Source organism: Numenius arquata, chromosome Z (genome assembly GCF_964106895.1).
Source record: "Numenius arquata chromosome Z, bNumArq3.hap1.1, whole genome shotgun sequence".
NCBI classification, from domain to species: domain Eukaryota; kingdom Metazoa; phylum Chordata; class Aves; order Charadriiformes; family Scolopacidae; genus Numenius; species Numenius arquata.
In genome coordinates, this window is record NC_133616.1 from 16,056,117 (window position 1) to 16,077,452 (window position 21,336).

General features: G+C 42.7%; 1 protein-coding gene across 1 annotated transcript in view; it reads right to left on the minus strand.

Annotated features, from left to right (window-relative positions):
- OXCT1 (3-oxoacid CoA-transferase 1) overlaps nucleotides 1–16,054 on the minus strand; it is an 87,258-nt gene extending 71,204 nt beyond the window's left edge. The window contains exons 1-3 of the mRNA XM_074166867.1: nucleotides 15,785–16,054; nucleotides 12,820–12,928; nucleotides 11,373–11,463 (exon numbers count right to left, since the gene is read on the minus strand). Coding sequence (XP_074022968.1) covers nucleotides 11,373–11,463; nucleotides 12,820–12,928; nucleotides 15,785–15,868 — 284 coding nt within the window. The 5' untranslated portion in view covers nucleotides 15,869–16,054. The remainder of the gene's footprint in view (nucleotides 1–11,372; nucleotides 11,464–12,819; nucleotides 12,929–15,784) is intronic.
- Nucleotides 16,055–21,336: the final 5,282 nt, after the last annotated feature.

Consider the following 21,336-nt stretch of genomic DNA (forward strand, 5'->3'; position numbering starts at 1 on the left):
GACAGACTGGCTGCCTTCCTGGGAATACTGGAAACCGCTGGTAAGCAGCATCAATAAGCATGAAGGATTCATTCTTCAGGGATCTCCTTGGTAGATCACCATGGGATAAAGCCCTGAAGGGAAAAAGGGACCAAGAAACCTGGTTAATATTCAAGGATAACCTCCTTCAAGCTTTGTTGGGTGCATCCCAACAAAGAGAAAGTCAGGCAAAACTGCCAGGAAGCCTGCATGGATGAACAAGGAGCTCTTGGAAAAATTCAAAAACAAAAAGGAAGCCTACAGAGGGCAGAAGCAAGGTCAGGCAGCCTGGGAGGAATAGAGAGAAATTCTCCGAGCAGCCAGGGGTCAGGTTAGCAAAGCTGGAGCCCTGATAGAATTAAATCTGGCCAAGGACATCAGGGGCAACACAACTAGCTTCTATAGGTATGTCAGTCATAAAAGGAAGACTAAGGGAAAATGTGGTTCATCTCCAGAAAGAAGCAGGATACCTGGTTACCTGGGATATGGAGAAGGCCGAGGTATTCAATGACTTCTTTGCCCCAGTGTTCACCAGCAAATGTTCTAACCACACCGCCCAACTCACAGAAGGCAAAGGCAGGGACTGGGAGACTGAGGAACCACCCACTGCAGGAGAAGATCAGAGCCATCTAAGACCATCTAAGGAACCTGAAGGTGCACAAATCCATGGCAGTCTGGTGAAGCTTCTGCTGACTGGAAAAGGGGAAATGTAAACCCCATTTTTAAAAAGGGAAGAAAAATAAAGACCTGAGGAACTACAGGGAGGCCAGTCTCACCTCTGTGCCCGTCAAGATCATGGAGCAGATCCTCCTGGAAACTCTGCTCAGGCACATGGAAAATAAGGAGGTGATCAGTGATAGCCAACACAGCTTCACTAAGGGTAAATCATGCCTGAAAAATTTGGTGGCCTTCTACAACAGGGCCACAGCGTTGCTAAGGGACTATTTACAAGGACAAGGGGTAATGGCTTCAAACAAGAAGACAGTAGACTTAGATTGGGTACCAGGAAGAAATTTTTCATTATGAGGGTGCTGAGGCACTGGAACAGATTGCCAAGGGAACCTGTGGATGCCACATCCCTGGAAGTGTTCAAACCGAGGCTGGATGGGGCTTTGACCAACCTGTCTAGTGGGAGGTGTCCCTGCTCATGGCAGGGGAGTTGGAACTAGATGATCTTCAAGGTCCCTACCAACTCTAACCATTCTGTGACTCAGACTACCCCTCTTAAAGAGAAGTCTTGCTCTATACTTGATGTTCAAACATTCTCCAGGACCTGTGCTGCATATTCCTGGGAGATCTCACCAAGACCAGAAGTCACTGGTTATGAAATATTAACATGAATATCTGAATTTTGGAGAATCAAAACAAGTTGGCCAAAGAGGAGCTACATGATGCCCTACCTAACCTTTCTCCTCTCATAATTTGGGGATTGGAAGCACAGGAGGCTAACTACCTCACCCCTGAAGACTATGGATTGAGAAAGGATTTAGTAAGAATCCTGGGGCAAGGCGCCACTTCAGGGAGAAACTAGAGTTTCCTGCAACTTGCTATTGCTGCAATGTCATGGCTTGGGCTGGGCTGGCCACTAAGCAAATGATAAATGTTTTCTATTATCCCCTCTCCCTTGGAGAGAGACTTATGAGTTGAAGAAAAAAAAAAAAAAAGAAACCTAAAACAGATAGGATGGAATATCCCATTGGTCAATTTTGGGTCACTTGTTCTGTCTGCTCCTCCCCCCAGGCGCAACCTCTCTATGCTCTTCCTCTTTTGACCCTCCAACTTGGTACATAAAAAAATTATCTGACCTTGATTGTTATAGGAGTAAGTATGATCACAAGCCTCTCTGCATACCATTCCTTAGTATTAACTATAAACATCAGACATTACCACTGCCAGAAGTAGACACTGCCTGAAAAACATACTGTTAATTTCAGAGGGTGCAGTCAGTTATCAGAGACTTAACTGAAAAGTAAAAGTACTGAAAAGGAAAATTGGTTTTGTTCTATCTCAAACCACGACACGCAAAAAAGCATATTTATGGTTGGTCCTAGTCCTGGAGAATGCTTTATGCAAAGACATTAGTCAGCTTCTGGAGATACATGAGCAGTCTCTCCAGGCATTCGGCAGGTCCAAGTATTACACAACTACGCCTGAAACTTGATAACAGATGGACCTGTCCCAGAGCTAGAAATTTTCCTGGCAAGAGGCTAGGAGTGTGAGAGGGAAACAATTTCCTCTGACATTCACCACTTAAAAGACGCGTCATCTCATCTGTTTTACTTTGTAACATCAGCTTTTCAGTCCTCAAAAGCATCTTCTCCAAGCTACATGCAATGACATCTTCCCGATAGGTCCACACTTCTTAGAGAAGCCCATGTATGCTCCCCCCAACTGAAAGGGATGCATCGATCTACCTGTTTGGCACCTCTTAGTAACACAGCCTTAAGCTTGTAGGTTCACAGGGGTGCCTAACTACGGCATGGTATTTTACCAGCATGAAAGAAGGTATGTGGCTGAAGACACCACGCGAGTTCTCAGTGAGGCACATTCAGAGGTCCACGAAAATAATCACAAAGTATAAACCTGGCAGCACCAGAAAGTGCTCCTTTATATAGCCTTTGTGCAGGAAATGAGTAGATGCCTACTGATGCTTACTGAAGATGGCACTTGCCAGAAAACACTGAACAAAAGTGAAGGCACACTAAGGGTAAAAAAAAAACAAACAAAAAGGGTTAAAAAAAAAAGAGTGGACAATCCCTCATACAATGGTTCTTGAAGACTAGTCCTCCCCAGTCATGTAGCTGGCTCTTAACAGTAAGACTATGTCCCACAATAATTCCCCATGCATTACACTGGAAGATCACTAAGGAGACAGCTCAGATGATATTCTGTTTCTGTGTACCAGCAGGGTACACAGAATGAGGGCAAGATGAGGAATGGGAGTCAACTAACAGGGAGAGGAAAACAGATTCAGCTCATAGAAGGTAAAAATCGACAGGGGCATGTGTGTTCGTTTGGCTTATCAATTCTTGAGACACTGTCTGCAGCCACTGTTTTTTCTTTCCTTTTTCCTAAGACATTTTCCCATCTGTCCTAATGGGACCTGCTTAATGGAAAGCCAAAAAGACACATCGAAGCTCTCTGAGGGAAGGTGACTGAGAAAAGAGGAGGAACAGAGACGTATGGGTGCTGCTGTATGCTGAGGTAGTCCTGGTCAGGAGAAGGAAGAGTTCAGACAAAAAACAGGGCAGCGGGTCACCGCTCCCAGAAACTACAAAAATTGTCTCGCCACCTTTTCAGCCCATGGCAAAGGACAAAAGAAACAGTGCACTGAATCTCTCTCAGCTCAGCAGCTGGGGACTTCTTCCACTTTGAGGGCAGAAAGAATTAAGCAAGGGAGCCCATGGCTGCCAGGAATCACAAAGCCCTGTGTGCAAATTGGCACGACTGAGCCCTAAGCTCCCTCTGCTCCTCCTCTGCAGTGTTTGCACTGCACTCTTCTCCCTCCACTAATAAAGCCTTCTTAGGGGAACCCCATCCTCTCTGCTCTGATAACTTAATCTCAGCTCCAGCCTCGCAGCAAAATGGCAGCATTCTTCCTCCAAACGCTCCACTCCTGCAGGAATGATGGATGCAGACATACAGGCCAAGTCCATCAAAAGACTGCAAAAGCAGGTAATTTTTGAAAAGGACAAGTACTGTACATTGCATGGGTACATCAGCAGCAAGGTCTCCTCTTTCCACATTCCCTTCTGCTATGAAATGGCATATTCTGTTTTTATTACAACAAATAAAACCATTTTGTTCAGAACTTTAAAAATTTACCATATTTTTCCTTCACAATGAAGTTATATGGTAGAGACAATCCAATAAATACTTTAATTTCATCATGACTGCATCATACTTCAAAAGTCTTCTGGCTGAAAGCCAGGTTTAACTTTTATTGTCACTTTTCTAAAACCAAGTTAACACAGTTCCTCGACCACGCTGAGTTCTATACCTATTTTGTCTTCCTTAATTGTAATCACAACCAGAAAGTCATATGCACAGCCAATTTCTCAATAGTTCCATGCAGTGCAAAGTTTAGTACAATTCGCCCTGCCAAAATCCTAAATAACCTCTACAGTAAAATTAGCAAGATGACCTCGTCAGATCTCCAGGGATTTGCAGTGCAGACAGAGTCACCAATTTAACAACTGTAATAAAGTATCTAATTAGACTCTTTATAAGGAATAGAAATTAATAAAAAAAAGGTAAAGTGTTTCAAATAATCAACTCAACACTGAAGATATCTTACACACCTTGCTTCATTATTTTGACAACTTGCTATGTGCAGGATCCACCAAGTGAGATAAGAGTCACTGGTGACCTTATATTTAACTTCTGAAAGTATATTTAATTTGGGATGTTTAAAGAATTTTCTATGCATATACAGAAATGACACACAAAATGTAAGATACTCTGAGCATCACCCTGATCATATCTTTATGTACATACAAGCTTTCTTCCCAGTACCTCATAGAATTTTTCAGTTGCATTTTAGTTCTGAGTCAAGGGAGTGTTAAATTCATGACACCTGATACTATGTGAAAAAAATTCTCAACTTTCTGTGAATTTGGAATGCAACTTTCACCTCCCAGTATTTGTAATATATGTAAGTAATATATGCAAGTATATGTAACATACATATGTACAACAGTAATGATAAGGATGGAATTAAGCCATAGGAGTTACATATGCAAGAACAAACAGGGAGTCTGTGGCAAAGATGTCAGACATTTTGTTTTTAACATACAATTCAAAACACACAATTCAAAGCAATGACTGAAAAATGAGATAATCTTAAAACTGTAACATACATAACATTTATTAATCCTGCCTTAAATTCAAAATATTTAATTGCTAAGAATATACAAATAACTATTGTGCTTCAGAATATGAGGTGCTGTAAGCTTACCATTGCATCTGATGCCACAGAGTAGTGCCTTATCTGGAGATTTGGCAACTGCAAATAGCCCATTAGGAAACACAGGTATTATGTTCAATAGAACTAAATAACAATGCACTCGGGCATCATGACCAACAGTTCAAACATTTATCTCAAAGCTGTTTTCTCCTTACTAACGCGTAATATTGTTAGCACAAAAGGAACTTCTTCAAACGGAGCACAGAGACCAAAGGTTCAAAATCCTGGTAATGCCTTTTCAGCAGACAGTCTGAATCTGTGATAATCTGACAGCATGCTGTCAATCTCCTTTTAGATGATTACCCAGGTGATTAGTAATTAAGATATTAACTGTGGCTTCTCTACTTTTACTGCAAGTAAACATTCAAAAAGAATGCACATTTAAGTCTTAAAAGCAGACAGAGTCCAGAGGGAAGTAGCTCATTTCATGCAGCAGTCAGACCACATGTGCAACTACTACAAGTAACGGACTTCATTTTCACCAAGTACAGATTCAGCCTATTGAGGTGGTAGAAACAGAATGAAAGTGTTGATTTCAGGATGTGATTATACCAAAAAATAGTTATCTATTTCACTAAGCAAAATTAATTAAAAATAATAATTTGGTGCCAACTTCTTAAACTTTCATTTTAAATATTAGGCTGTGTTGACAAGAACATAGTTTTTGTTGCAACACAGAATCTGAAAAAAATAGGTCTGCTAACCTGCATCTGGGAAGTCTTAGCGCAAGCTGACCTGAAACATCCAAGTCTACTCTAGCTTGAAATTAGTATGCAACAAGATACCACGAAGTCACAAGTAGATGAAAAAACAGCCACGGGCAAGAAGGTACTGTATACTAACCACAACCATGTCAGGAATTTACTGAATCAAGTTTTAAAATAAGGACCTACTGGTGTATGTGGAGTGAACCTAACTGGAACAATAATGCAGCAAAAATTTAAGAAAATGGATTTTAGTAGCTTACTGAGACAGAATCCTCTACATTAAAGGGCTTATAATAACACAGTGTAAAGAAATACTTAAAATACAAACAACATAGGCAAAACAAGTTATAAGAGAAGGTGTGAGAGGTTGTATTTTAGAAGCACATCCACCCATCATGGTATCTTTCCCTATCTCCCTCGTTCACAAGCTCACTTCCCCTGCAGCAAGTTGAGCAAACACCAGAGATACTGGATATTTGTACTGCTTCCCTCTCAAACACGTTCCCTTGTTTGGCTTGGCAAAAGAGTAACTACCCTTAACGGTGTCACTTCACTAGCTAGCACACAGCACACGCACTAGCAGGATGCACAGCAACAGGCAGTAAGTCTAGCAGTACAATGTTTCTAACTAGGGTGCTTGAGAGCAGCCCATACACTACCACGCAACCTGTCCTTGGCAAGCCTTTCACAGGCCAAAACAAGGACTTTACCCGCCAGCAACTACGTGACTTGAACAAGGATTTGCAGGAGGAATCTCCTCCTGCAGCACAGGGAACAGCAGGGTGTGAACTTGTGAACAACTACTCCTTTGAGGTTGTTTCCAGACACTGCCAAGCATTTCTAGACTTTGCTGAACCTTCTTTCCAGCTGAAAGAGAGTTGGTAAGAGTGCTTCAGGACCTCCTAATTACTACTTTGTCCTAGATGGAAGTGAAGCGCTGTCTCTGTTGTTGCTATTTTAGTTATAAACAGATAGCTCTGTAATACATTTTGTGGTTCATGCATATTGAAAGACCTGTACCTTAATCCATGAAGCTGCGCTGTTCTCCAGAACAGGCTGCCTGTCTATGTACTTGGCTCCTTCCCTGCTCCAATTACAAGTTGCCTGCTAGCCCCACTGCAGGATAAGAAAACCTAACCACACCAATTACCTCCTGTTTGCTGGCAGAGCTGGAAAAGAGAAAACAGCTGCAGTCAGAAAGATGAAATACAGAAGGGCATCATCAGCGGCAGCACAACAGAGCCAAAGCAAAACACACTGGATTCTGAGGCATCTTGGGAAGTGAGAAATTACTCGTCCCACAAAATACCTGACACGTTGAGACTACAGGAACAATTCAACCTTTGAATACTACTGCTGAGGGGTGTATGATTGCTGGGCTACTTCAGTTTTCAAATCTATTTATTAGCATTGCAATACTCGATAATATGGCTATACTTTTGACAAGAAGATGTTTAAATGGTATCACTGTTATGAGGATTCTCACTTTATTAATGATGACATCTGTGCTTTAGCCTGATTCCCAAACTCTACCAAACTATAGAAGGCTAAGTTCCATATAATAGTAATACAATAAATAAAAACAATTAAGACTAAATTTTATTATTAATTTAATTTTAAAAGAAATTGTAATGTTCAGCATGAGAGCAAAACCAGGATTTTTAACAAACTAGACTTATGAAAAGCCTACATGCCCTCGGGCATTTTCAAATCATTACACTGTTCTGTGACAAGCTTACCAGACTCCCATGAATGTTCATGGAAAAATAGTTTCAAGAAAAAAATAATTAAATTCTGCTTTCCCACCAGCAACCAAATGTTTTACAGTTATCACTCCAGCCTCAAAATCCAAGGAATTTTCAGGAAAGTTAGCATTATTTTCAGCTAAATTAATTCTATCGTTTACCAACAACAACTATATGCAGAACACAATACAAAGCATCATCTTCTCCATTCTATTCCACAATGTTTCTCTTCTCACTTTTCCTCACCTCCCTCCCAGGAGCATCTGTGCAATCTCTTCACCTACATAGATGTGTGTCATTCAGAAGTAAGAGTATGAAGAAAGTGAATGATTTCTACTCTAAGTGATTAATCTTTCCACTCAATTATATCCATCTCTTTCTCTCCCCTTTTTATCATCCAGTGGAAGCTCTTTCCCACAAGAGTCTAAGGAGCTTGAATATGACTATGTGTGTGCCAAATACCAAAACAAACTATATCTGTTACCCAGTGAATGTGCAATGGCAAGCATGAGGCACTGGAAAAAATGAAGATCAACGTATTGTGAACTTTGGCCTCAGAAGTTTGGGGGAGAGAGAGATAAAAACTAAATCTGTAGTTTTTGAATGGTATTCTGGTTTTAACTTATGTTAAATACAGTTGGGTTAAAAACAAAACAGATTGGGATACAAATCTATGGACAAAGCACATGGGAGACGCAAAGATGCAGCTGAAAAAAGCACAAAGCATTATTAGATAAATCCCACCTAATCCACTTCTTTGGCAAGGCTGGAGGAATTGAAGGAGCAAGGTTTGACATCTATTTTCATTTCGTATGAAGAACAAAGTTCTTTATATCTAAACAACCTTTCTGGCTCACATAAACTTGTCTCTCTTTTATTCTAATGCAGGTACAGAAGAAAACAGTTTCCCAGTGATTTTTTTCCCTCCTTAAAGGCTCTTGTTGTGAAATTGGATAAAGGCTGAGCTTCTACAGAACAGATGGGAGGCATACAACCCAAGGAAAGGGCTCATAATTGCAAGCATTAATGAAGTTCCATGAAAACAATATGAAATTATTAGTTCATCACAAATACAGCATTCAAAAGTAAAGTTCACAAAAAATATACCATTTGCTGAAAGCAAGCAACATTATAAAAGATTTAAAAAACAAACAAACAAAAAACCCAAACAAAAAACAAACTGAAAGAATGCTCACAAACTAAATTCCTTACCAACTGGGGTGTGCAACCCCAGTAGAATCATAGAATCATAGAATGGCTAGAGTTGGAAAGGACCTTAAAGATCATCTAGTTCCAACCCCCCTGCCATGGGCAGGGACACCTCTCACTAGAGCAGGTTGCTTAAAGCCCCATCCAGCCTGGCCTTGAACACTTCCAGGGATGGGGCATCCACAACTTCCCTGGGCAACCTGTTCCAGTGCCTCACCACCCTCACTGTAAAGAATTTCTTCCTTATATCTAATCTAAATCTCTTCTCTTCCAATTTAAAACCATTGCCCCTTGTCCTGTCACCACTCTTCCTGACAAAGAGTCCCTCTTCAGCTCTTCTGTAGGCTCCCTTCAGGTATTGATAGGCTGTTATAAGGTCTCCCCGGAGCCTTCTCTTCTCCAGGCTGAACAACCCCAGCTCTCTCAGTCTGTCTTCATAGGAGAGGTGCTCCATCCCTCTGATCATCCTCGTGGCCCTCCGCTGGACCCGTTCCAACAGGTCCATGTCCTTTCTGTGTTGAGGACTCCAAAGCTGGACACAGTACTCCAGGAGGGGTCTCACGAGCGCAGAGTAGAGGGGCAGAATCACCTCGCGAGACCTGCTGGCCACACTTCTCCTGATGCAGCCCAGGACACGGTTGGCTCTCTGGGCTGCCAGTGCACACTGCCTGCTCATGTTGAGCTTCTCATCCATAAGCACTCCCAAGTCCTTCTCCTCGGGGCTGCTCTCCAGCCATTCTCCACCCAACTTGTATTTGTGCCTGGGGTTGCCACGTCCCAGGTGCAGGACCCTGCACTTGGCTTGGTTGAACTTCATGCAATTTGCACGAGCCCACCTCTCCAGCCTGTCTAGGTCCCTCTGGATGGCATCCCTTCCCTCCAGCGTGTCAACTGCGCCACCGAGCTTGGTGTCATCAGCAAACTTGCTGAGGGTGCACTCTATCCCACTGTCCATGTCACCGACAAAGATGTTAAACAGTACTGGTCCCAGTACCGACCCCTGCGGAACACCACTCGTTACTGGCCGCCACCTGGACATTGAGCCATTGATTGTAACCCTTTGGATGCGGCCATCCAGCCAGTTCCCTATCCACCGAGTGGTCCATCCATCGAATCCATGAGTTTCCAATTTTGAGACCAGGATGTCGTGCGGGACAGTGTCAAATGCTTTGCATAAGTCCAGGTAAATGACGTCAGTCGATCTGCCCTTGTCTACCAAGTCTGTGGCAGTATTGTAAAAGGCCACCAAATTTGTCAGGCACGATTTGCCCTTGGTGAAGCCATGTTGGCTGTTTCCAATCACTTCTTTATTCTCCATGTGCCTTAGCAAGGATTTCAGGAGGATCTGCTCCATGATCTTGCCAGGCACAGAGGTGAGACTGACCGGCCTGTAGTTTCCCGGGTCTTCTTTGTTTCCTTTTTTGAATATTGGAGTTATGTTCCCTTTTTTCCAGTCAGTGGGAACTTCACCAGACTGCCACGATTTCTCAAATATGATGGAGAGGGGCTTAGCAACTTCGTCCGCCAGTTCTCTCAGGACCCGTGGATGGATTTCATCAGGTCCCATGGACTTATGCACCTTCAGGTTATTTAAGAGGTCTCGAACCTCGTCTTCTTGTACTGTGGGTGCTTCTTCATTCCCAGAGCCCCTGTTCTTGCCCTCCGTGACTTGGGCAGTGTGGTTAGGGCCCTTGCCAGTGAAGACTGAGGCAAAGAAGTCATTCAGTAGCTACAGTACACCTAGCTGTGAGAAGACTCTTATTTCACAAGACAGTAGAGTTTAGGATGAGCTCCCTAATCAAAGATAATTTGCTAAAGAAAGTACAATTCCATCACGAGACACCAGTCTTCCAATATTCTTTAAATTCACAGTGAACTAAATTACACTAGTATTATTAAGTTGCTGAAGGTGATATTTAATAAGATAAGTCACCAAACCCAGGTTAGGGCCACCTGCAGATGCTAGTCTTTCAATAATACTCCAAGGAACAGAATATCAGTTTTATTGACCAGGCTAATTTCAAATATTCTGAATATCCATATTTTTATTTAATTTCATTTCTATTTTAACAATGCACTTCAACAGAAGTGGCTGTAGTTACTTCTCTATATGAATCTATATGATCATTAGGTATTGTGCAGTCTACTAAAATGAATAGCTTGTGTAAAAATTAGCACTATTATACGTAAAAGAATTATTCTCTCTGTCAACTCCACATGAATTTCTTAATGGGCAACCATTTAAAAAAACAAATCAAAAATGCCAAGACCCATTAAAGAGGCTCTCCATTCTTTCATCATAATTTCCACTTTCGTTGTGTTTGGAGATTTTTTTAAGTAACAGAATTACAATAAGAGGGTCAGAAAGCACCAAACTGTAGTTAAAAGGATATTCCTAACTACACACACACACACAAAAATCACCAATACTACATTTAAAGCATCTAAGTCAGAATCTTCACTTACTGTCAACCAGTTAAGTATATATAAATATACATAATTCCAACTGTCTACAACAGTGACAACTGCTCCCTGACAAAGCTGAGTATACATACAGTACTGTACTTTCTGGGCTCATTCCAAAAAATAACACTTTCAAACAAAGCTGTGTGGTTAATATGAGAATTCTTATGATAAAAAAGAAGACTTTTTCATGCATATCAACCTTTTCACATGAACAGAATAATTAGTCTGTACTTATTAAATCACAGACATATGAATACCTACCCTGCATTATTACTGACTGCTGTTATTCCCTTTACTCCAGTCTTCAGTAAACCTCCAATGAGGTTTTCAGGAATCCCACACAATCCAAAGCCTATGTAACATGAAAGAAAATTGAATATGTAACAAGTATTTGAAACAACACAGATTAGTAAGAACTCTGAGAACATGCCCTGTTTAATTAAAAATCTTTTCCCAGCAGCAGAAGTTCCCTAGTTGATTAAATAAACCAACACTTCTGGGAAGAGCTGCACTCTAGTATTGGAATCTCCCAGTCACTAGATGCTGCCCAGTTTGGATAAAAGCCATTCAATCATGACAGTTCTGCTCACACACAAGTTGCCTTTGGAGAAGGGCTCCAGGACCTTGGCTCTCCTGATATGTCTCCTAACCACTGTACTTATTATTCCCCCTTCCCTTTCTACCCAACTAACCTTCAGTTCTTTGCTGCACATAACAGTGTCAAACAGGAGGACCAAGGAGCTCTCCCATACTACCTAGCCTATAATTAGGTGATAAAAATCTGGGAATCATAACGCTCTTGGGAAGACTAGCAGAGTAACCCAGATCCCCAGCCATGCCAAATTGCCTGACACTCCTACCTATTATGCTTAAAATGAAATTCCATGCCACATTTGAGGTGCCTAAGTCTTAGGCCAGGCTCTAACACTACAGCTACCACCATTTCCTTCCCAAGCACTTAGCCTCATATCTTCTTTTGTTACAGCAAGAGCAAAAAAATATAATAATTATTCCTGGAAGAAATTTTGCCTCATTACACATTTCCAGTGAGGTTTCCCATGTTTTACAACATTATATTCATTACTTCTTCAATACTAAAAATCACTTATAACCTACTAAATAGAAAGATGGACTATCTTTCAGTAGATTGAACGGCATGAAATTGTGGGTATCATCAGAAAATTCAAAAGCTCAAGTCACAGTGAAAGTCAGTATGACATAACTTCTTGACTCTTTTGGAAATGCTACACGTAACCATTTAGTGTAATGAAGATAAGTGTTATCTTCAGTTCCTACAGCTAGGAACAGGTTAGGCGATTTGTTCAAGGTCAGAGAGACCCAGCAACTAGGCAGTTACAGAATATAGAGAATGCTACCATAAAAATAATCAAACCAGATTTTATTTCTTCACCATCCGAAATAATAAGGCAAAGACCTTGAAAAAGCTCAAGGTGATTTTCTGCGTTCAACCTGGCACAAATAAAGTCAAACGCTTCACTAGTGGGCTTTCTCCCTCAGCCAAGGACACAAACTGGGATTTTCTCACTAAAAAGAGTCTGCTCCTCATTAGCAGAGTAGGAATTCACTTGTTTAAAATACCCCTACATGGATTCTTGAACTAGTTAATATTAAAAGAAACACGGTAAGGGTAAAAGGTATCTCATTAATAGAACGTATGATTGCATCCATAAAGAATCTAAATATTTACCGCCAACAAGTATAGTTGCCCCATTGGGTATATCTTTTACAGCTTCAACAGGATCAGTATAAAATTTGGTGTTGCGATGACAGCTGGTAGAAAAATAGTATCCACAAATCTGGAACAACATTAAAAGAAACACGTGAATCAATAAAGCATTATATAGTAGGTTTATAGTGATGACCATCGCTCTGGCTAGATAAGGGGGAAAATATGTGAAGTTAAGATATTGCTACTGTAAACACTAAACACTAGGGGGTGGGGAGGAGAGAAAGGTTCAGGTCTTCAAAACAAAGACTCTATTTAGTCTCTCTATCCCCCAAGTCACCCATATTTTAGGACATTCATACATATTATGAAGGTTTTAGGCTTAATGTGAGCTGCCTCAATTTGACAATATTCAAACAGATTTTAAATTTCTGAATTCCATCCTAAACTGCTGGCAAATTGTGACTTAACTGTGAACAGAGTCACCAATGCAATTCCTCAGCACAAGTCAGAGCAACCCGAAGACTCCTCCAACCTGTATATTGCAACTTGTAGCTTCAAAGATAATCCAGAAACTAAGCATAACCAGAAATTGCTGAAACAGATAGCCAATACCACCACAAAATTTGAGTGGAGGCCAAGGAACAATATGAAGCACAGCCTGGTGCTGGCACTGTAGTAAGCAGGGACACCTGTCAACAGACTGAACCTTCCCCCAGCTTTCTAATGCAGTCTTAGAGCCCTTTGTGCTGTTGACGAACAGCCCAGGGTCAGGGAGATTCCAACAAAGTGATGAAATAGGGAGGTCTAGAGGGAAATCAATACAAATCCCACCCCCAAAACTAGACTTCACAGTGCAAAGCCATTACACAGTAACTATCATAACTCATCTACTATATTCTTAGGTCACAGTTACCATTTCGTTTTCATCTTCAAGTATTTCTGGCTAATACTACCATGGATTAATACTAATCTGGTACTGTCAAGGCAACAAGAGTAATTGCTGTTTAAGTCATTACATTGACCAAGTCTCCATAAATTGAGAGTATTTGGAAGTTAAAATACTACCTACTGGTGTTTCCACTTCTAATTTAACAGTAAAAATGAAAAATTTTAAACTGGGAAAGAAGGAGAAGAATGAGTAAATAAATAATAAACACGCTAATCTACACACATTTTAAAGACAATAGCCTAATTCTTCCCTACAGAGTTGCCTTAAGATCCAGTTTCAACGTTGGCAATAATTTTTGGCTCAGTTTCAAGATTGCACAAACTGCCTTCTTTATAAAACTAAGGCTACAAGAGTTTATATTGAATATTAAGAAAACCTTTTTGAATGGAGGTTTATCTCCTTCCCAATGGAGAAACTGATGTTCCTCTGTTCTGATGGGTTAAAACAAAAACAAAAATGTTCCTCTGTTCTGATGGGCTAAAACAAAACAAAAAAAAAAACAAAAAAAAAAGGAAAATCGGCACATGGGTCATAAGGAACAGTGCCAAGTGAGAAAAAGACCCTTCCCTATGCTCAATTATACCATGACTATTTATTTCAGAAACATTTTTTCATAATGGCAGTAAGACTGCAAAAAAGTGTCTCTTCTGGTCGCATTCGGTAGGCACATGACAAATTGAGTATGAAGTGCTGGCAGCCTCGGCAGCCCCAGTACAACAGGGCTGCAAAGCAGGCAGGAGGGCCAGGGCTGGAGGGAGGCCAGGCCACTACCATGCCCCCGTACCCACACATAAGAAAATATTTTGAAGAGACCACATGGCACCTTTTCTTTAATCTTCCCAACTGGCTGTAACAGTGGGGAGAAGCACGTGTTACATATGCATGCATTCCCAGGTTGGGTGTCTCCAATGAGAATATCTGCCCTTCTATACCAAATATGTTCTTTTCAGTCCCTTTCCCACCCACTCCGCTGTTTGAGAGCAATGGGCTTTCAGGAAACCAACGTGCCAGGGATCATCCACACTCCCCTTCACACTGGGGCAGCAAGCTAAGACCTTAAGAGCGGGCTGCAAGTTCTAGCAGCCCAGTTTCAACATAGAAGTAACATGGGGACAGATAAGCTCCTAAAATGATCAACAAAAGCAAACTAAATTTTATATTAGAGCAAAATACAGCTTAGCAAAACGAAGACTGAAAGAGCTATGATTATTTGTCCATAAAGACATCACGAAGAGTAAACACAGGCAGGAGAAGGAGAGTAGACGAGCTGTTTCAACTAAAATAAGAAAAGCCACAGAAGCAATTCTGGCTGAAGAGACATAAAATGAACGTGGCTATGGTGACACGTGGGCTGGAAACCATTAGGTCGGTGAGGTTTGGCAGCGGCTCCCCCCAGGAAGAGCGAAGCAAGCAGGGCTGAGCTCGGCACCGCTATGAATGGCAGCGGATGGTGGGGCTGCCCGGGAGCTCTGCTCGACTCCCCCTGCCCGCACCTGCAGCCCGCCTCTGGGGAGAGCAACACTGAAATACAGGGGAAAGGACGGTCATCGTGCAGCGATTTCAAACGCAGGGGACGTAAATAAAGAAATAAATAAAACTAAGCCTCAAAGCCGAACCTCCGCTCCAGTCCCCCAAGGTCATTGCATCCCAGCCCGCCGCCAAGGCCAGGCCCGCCCCTCCGCCCGCCTCCCGCGGCCCGCCTTAGGGCCAAAACCGCCACTTCCATAGGAAAAAAAAAAAAAAACGAAGCCCATCACGCTTCCCGCCCCCCCCCCCACCCCAGCAGGGGCGGGTAACGCCAGCCGCGGGGGGGCCGAAGGGCGGCCACCTGCCTACCCTCGGGGTCCCGCCCGCCTCGCCCGCCCGCGGGAGACATCAGCCCCCGGCGAAGGCGGCCCAGACCCCGCCAAGGTCACTGCCGCCCAGGGGCGGGCGACGGCGGCGAAGGCCCGTCGGGCAGAGGGTCGCTGTGAGGGAAGACGGCCGAACGGCGCTCCGGGGGTCTCCTGCCCTCGGGCCGCCGCCTCGCCTTACCTCAGCCCCGGCGCCTCGCGGGCGGGCGGCGGGAAGGAGGATGCGGCGGCTGAGCGGCGGCAGGAGGAATTTGTACGCCGCCATCTTCGCGCTGCGCGGTGCTCGGGGAGGGGGCGGCGGACTGGGCCGAGGCGGAGGAGGAGGAAGAGGAGGCGGAGGAGGAGGAGGCGGCGGCGGCTGCTGCTGTCCGACGCCGAGCGAAGAGGGGAGCGAGGAGGAGGGCGCGTGCCGAGGGCGGAGGGAGGGAGGGTGGGGGGCTCGGCCCCGACGCCCACTGACGTTGAGCCTGAGGCGGGGACGAGGGGGAGGGACGAGGGGCCGCCGCCTGAGGGAAGCCGGGGGCCGCCGTCTGAGGGGAGCCGGCAGCCGCCGGGGCCCCGGCGGCTGCCGGCTCCCCTCAGACGGCGGCCCCGGAGAGCTGTCCAGCCCCGGCCCGGACGCGGTCCCTTGGTGGGGGGGAGCAGGCCCCAGTCCTGGAGCCTCGGGAGAGCAGAAGCAGGCCCCACCACCACCACTTCCCACCCCTAGACCGTCAGTTTTGTTCTTATAAACCCCTCAGACCCGCGGAAAACCGAGGTGGACGAGCCCCTCCGTGTTACGATCGTAAAGGGGGGGTTGGGGGGGTGGTGGTGGGATATTGGGTGGTTTTTCTTTTTTTAACTCTTTTCCTTCCGATGCTCCCAACTGCTTCCACAGATGCGCCATTGCCGATGTATCCCTGCGAAGTTTGAGGTGGCTGAAATTCCTGTCCCAGTCCCTGGAAGATCACGAGGATGAAAGGACGGACAGAGGCGTTGAACGGTTAAGTTTCCACCACATAGCCCTCGGGGTGAGCCAGGCTCCAGCTGGCACATGGTCTCCGCAGGGCACTTGGATGCTATGTTTGGGTGGGAAAATGTTACTGGAATAGATGTAGGCTTGTTTAAGCAGCCACGTGATGTGAACTGCTGGAATTTCTGCTGCTGCTATAGAAGGAAAATTCAAAGCATGCCTCTGCCATTATTTGTGCTTTCTAAAAATACCCCAAGTGACCAGTGCATGCCCTAATGATGCCCAATGGAACAGGATTCACAGAAAAATGTAGAAGCCATTTAGAGGCAGGAAAAGAGAAATTCCCCTCACACATATGACAGGAGGTCACACTTCTTGCAGGTCACGGTGCTCCTCATCTTGTTTCCAGGCTGTCTCCAACGCAGCTGCTGGCCTCACTGTACTTAGTCGTCATGGTATGAACGTGCAGCAGGATGATTTACAAGGAGGAAGCCAAGGTTTTAAGCACATGCTGCAAGTCTCCGAAGTGTTTGTGCGCTCCCAGTCCATTTTATTCTGAGCACTGGTCCAGTCTTGCAGGTGCTGGTCCATTTACCCTGCCATGCCACCCCACTCTTACGGATTTTCTTTTAAAATGGTGGTAATTACAGTTCACATCCCAGGCAAACCTTGCAGAGCCAGTGAAGTGTGTGGGAGATATCTTCATTGTTGGGAAGGTTGTGGGTTGGGTTTTCTTCCTGGATATCCACCATACTTAGCTAGTCAGCTAAGTCTGGGGCAGTTCCAGGTGTAAAAAGCTGAAAAATATAGGGGGTTAGTGAAGTGAAAAACAGAGTAACAGCACAGCTTGTATTCTTCCACAGCTAAGCATCAGCAGAAAAGTTTTACAGGACTGGATTTCTGAACCTGGGTTCTACCTAAGTTTCATTTAGATGTGCAAATTCCATAAGTCACGTTTCCTTTCATGAAAAAAATTCCATAAGCATTGAAAAATTTGTCTAAAAGAAGCTTATCTTCTTCAGTTTGATAAATATCTTCCTTTAAACCAACGGTATGCATTCTCAAACTATCAAAGTGTTCACTCTTGAGTACTTGTTACATACCCAGCCAGCATTTATTTTGCATGGGGCTTGTACTATTTGGTACTCCAACAGTGTTCCTCTGCAGCTGGCCCTCTTCCTCCAGCCTGCATGCAGTAGGTATAGTGCATGAGTGTTATTAATACCTCCTTGGAACATCTATTATGCAAAGCTGGTAATTCTACTTGTATAAATTACAGTTTTTGAAGTAGGAGATTAGGGGGGTATAACTTTCCTTATCAGGTGCTATGGATTACCTAAACCCAAAATTATTCCAAAAAATTGTGCAAAGTCCACATGCTTTGGACTGCCTCTTATTTTGGCTTAGAAAAACTCCAAACATAACTGAATGAGTAGATAAAAGAATTTTTAAGATGTCTTCAAGCTCTTCATACAACAAGGGCTACAACTAAGCAGCCAATATGAAACAAGTCTATAAAATCAGAGAATCGTAGAATGGTTAGAGTTGGAAGGAATCTTAAAGATCATCTAGTTCAAGAATATTTTTGATAGGATCTTATTTTCTTTATTGAAGCAAATCGCTTAACAGTGGTAGCATGCAAGTCAAATACTGTTCAAGTTCAGCAGCATTTACAAGTGAATAGTGGGAGAGTTTTGAGCCCTTGGTGCCAAAACCGAGTCAGCAGGTAAGCATTCTGGAGCTACCACAGGTTAATCATTATATGCACCATATAACACCAGCTTACTTATATTAGTACCAAGCATAGTAAGTCATCAAAGTCAGCACTCCCATACAGTGAAATAGTATTTCCCAAAGAAGCCACCAAAGAGTTAGCAGATAGGCAAGCTATTTTTATATGTTTGATTTACCTATACGGGGGAAAAACCAGAACTTTTGAGGTGAACAACTTTGTTTCTAGACAAATTTCTAAAAATTTGTTTATACTTGACCCAGATTGTAGCTAATTAAAATCAAGCAATTTGCCTTTCTTTCAGATCTATTGGAATTCAGCAAGGAAATTAATTTACTGAAGTGTGAAAATCACATACGGAGCCACACAGAAGGGAAAGCTCATTAAACTGTGCAGCAATTAGAACACACACAGAACACCTAAACTTACCTCCAACATGTTAATAGGTCCCAGTTCTGAAACAAGAGGTTGGTGTTTAAGTACTTTTGAGTATTACTCAAAATACTAAACTATTTTTTAGATTAATGATTTAAGAGCACTTGACACTCATCTATGGGATGGAAAGTCAAAGAAAATTAAAAAGTCAAAGATTATTTCATAGCATCTACATCTTCTTGCACGAATGGAGTATTACAGGGAAAACAAATAAAGGAACGACATAGAACTTATAACGCAGACCTAAAGACATTAGATAATTATAAGTATATTCCAGCTGAGAACATAAAAAGAATTACAACCTCCTGTGCAATATATTCAACAATTTTAAGATCTACTCATAGGTTTTACAGGAAATACATCTAACTTGGAGAAATCAAAAGGGCTACCACTCACATCACCAATGATTACGCTAGTAAGCCATGTGAACTTAAATATTCAACTTATTAGCAAGGTTCAGGTGAAAGGAAGGTCATTACAAAGGAAAATGGATCCTTACAGGTCTAGTGAAAACTATACATGTTAAAAATCAGCAGGGATTTGGCAAATGAAAGTTCATACATAATTGAACATAAATACCAAAGGCAAAACTAATTTGTAAAGCAAACAAGAAAAAACAAAAAGCCATCTTCTAGACAGTTACGGAAATGTAAAGCAAATGAGAGAACCCCAGAGCCAAGATTTTTGAAGGAAACAACCTGTGGAGCTGTTGAGGAATCCCTTTGCCAACTAACTCTGGCAACATTTTCTCTTCACAGTCCTAAGCTTATGACCAAAGGGGATACCAAACTATGAAAGGATCCTGAAGCTACATAATAAGGAAGAATCAACAACCCTTTGGCAGGAGCGGTTTCTTATCCCTGAAGGACCTCTTCAGCAGACAACAGAAAGTCAACACATATTTTTGTTACAATGAGCATCATAGTATAATTCAGGACCTCACTTAATTAAGAAAATAATAAAAAAACCCCAAAACTAATTGGATGAGGAGGTCTATATTGTGAAAAACAAGCTGGGGAGATTTTTTTGTTTGATGGTTTCATACTAGTCCAGTTTCCATTATAGCAGTTTCATATTTTAGGCAGGTTGCCCTGCTTTTATATAAATGATACAGATGTTTCTATATCATGTCAGGCTATCATATCATTATTACAAGATAAGGTAAGCAACTAGGCAGAACATCTTAGAAGCCACCAAACATTTGATAGTTGGTCAAAATTGGAGAACTAAAGTTACCACAGCAAGTTATTCAATTATTAACCACGACAGCACTGACAAATAGCCACTGAAATTTCAGCAGCTAAATCAACAGTTAGTTAATTCAATTCAGTAGTCTTAAAAATTCAGAACTTCAAACTTTCTGACCATTGCGAATGCTGCACCTCGGTTCAAAACCACAGTACTTAAAAGGTGTAATTATACAGTACTTGAAATGAAGGTATCATTTTTGTTTAAACAGAACCACCAAGTCTGTTGTTCAGCATGATCCTTGGCACTTCTGTTCATGTTCATATACTGCACGCTCACTGTCATCAACACTGTCTAAATTAGTTAAGTGTAATAACCTTCAACAGTGGCAGTCAGTATGTCTCCTAGTTCTGGAGAAAGGATAAGTGACTTATCGTTCCTCTGCAGCAGGAGTGAGGAAAAACCAAAATGCCTGTTCAGCAGGTATTGGCAGACATCAGCTGCATTCCTTATGTTTGTGTTTTGATATATATATATATATAGGAAGGCTGGTTTAAATTCTTATTCATAAAACCTAACTAATCTCTTACTCCTCATTTTTACCAGGAATATTTTGCTGCAAGAATGCAACAGAACAGGAAAGTCTTTCCCCCCACCCCTCTCTGGCCAAGCTGAAAGAATGGGGTTCTTTTACACTCCATACTGATAGTGTAAAAGAGTAATGGTAAAGATAACAAAAGGAGCTACAGAAACAACAAACTGTAAACAGGAATCCTGAGCAGCTGTCACCCTGCGAGTCAGCTCATGTTTGGTAGCACTACTGTAACAGGCTTTTCCGGATCCTGCATTGCAGCGTTACATTAATAAGCTGCACAGGGTACTTTCAGGTGAACCTCATCAGCAACAGACTGTACGTTACACTCGGAAGCTAGGAGGGCTTTGTAAAACTACTAGTGAAGAAATCGTTTTCCTTGTATTTGATACACAACTTAACGGAGCCTGGAGGTGATAATGCAGAGCTGTGTTTGCAGACGTTGCGCACAGTAAACAGACCGCACACACACACACGCCCCCCAGTACCCCACTGCGGCTTGTGCTGCACAATAAAGCCACAGGACAGCCGCCGGGGCTGGAAATGGAGAAAAGCAACACCTGCCTGGTCTGCAAGTTTCACCAGTAACTCTGGTTTCCTCTTTGAAACTTGGACTTTGCCATCTATTTAATGGGTGTGGAGCTTAATTGGCAAGCACCATTTCTTGGCTACAAGACACTAGCATGCAAACTCATGCACGCAATCCAAGCCCTTGCAATTATTTTATCATCCACCGACTAGGGAGCCAGTTCCCTGCGTGCGCTGACAAAACCAGGTGCCAATCCATTCTCGCCTGAATCGTTTTGCCTAATTCTTCTAGTCCATCCAGCTGCT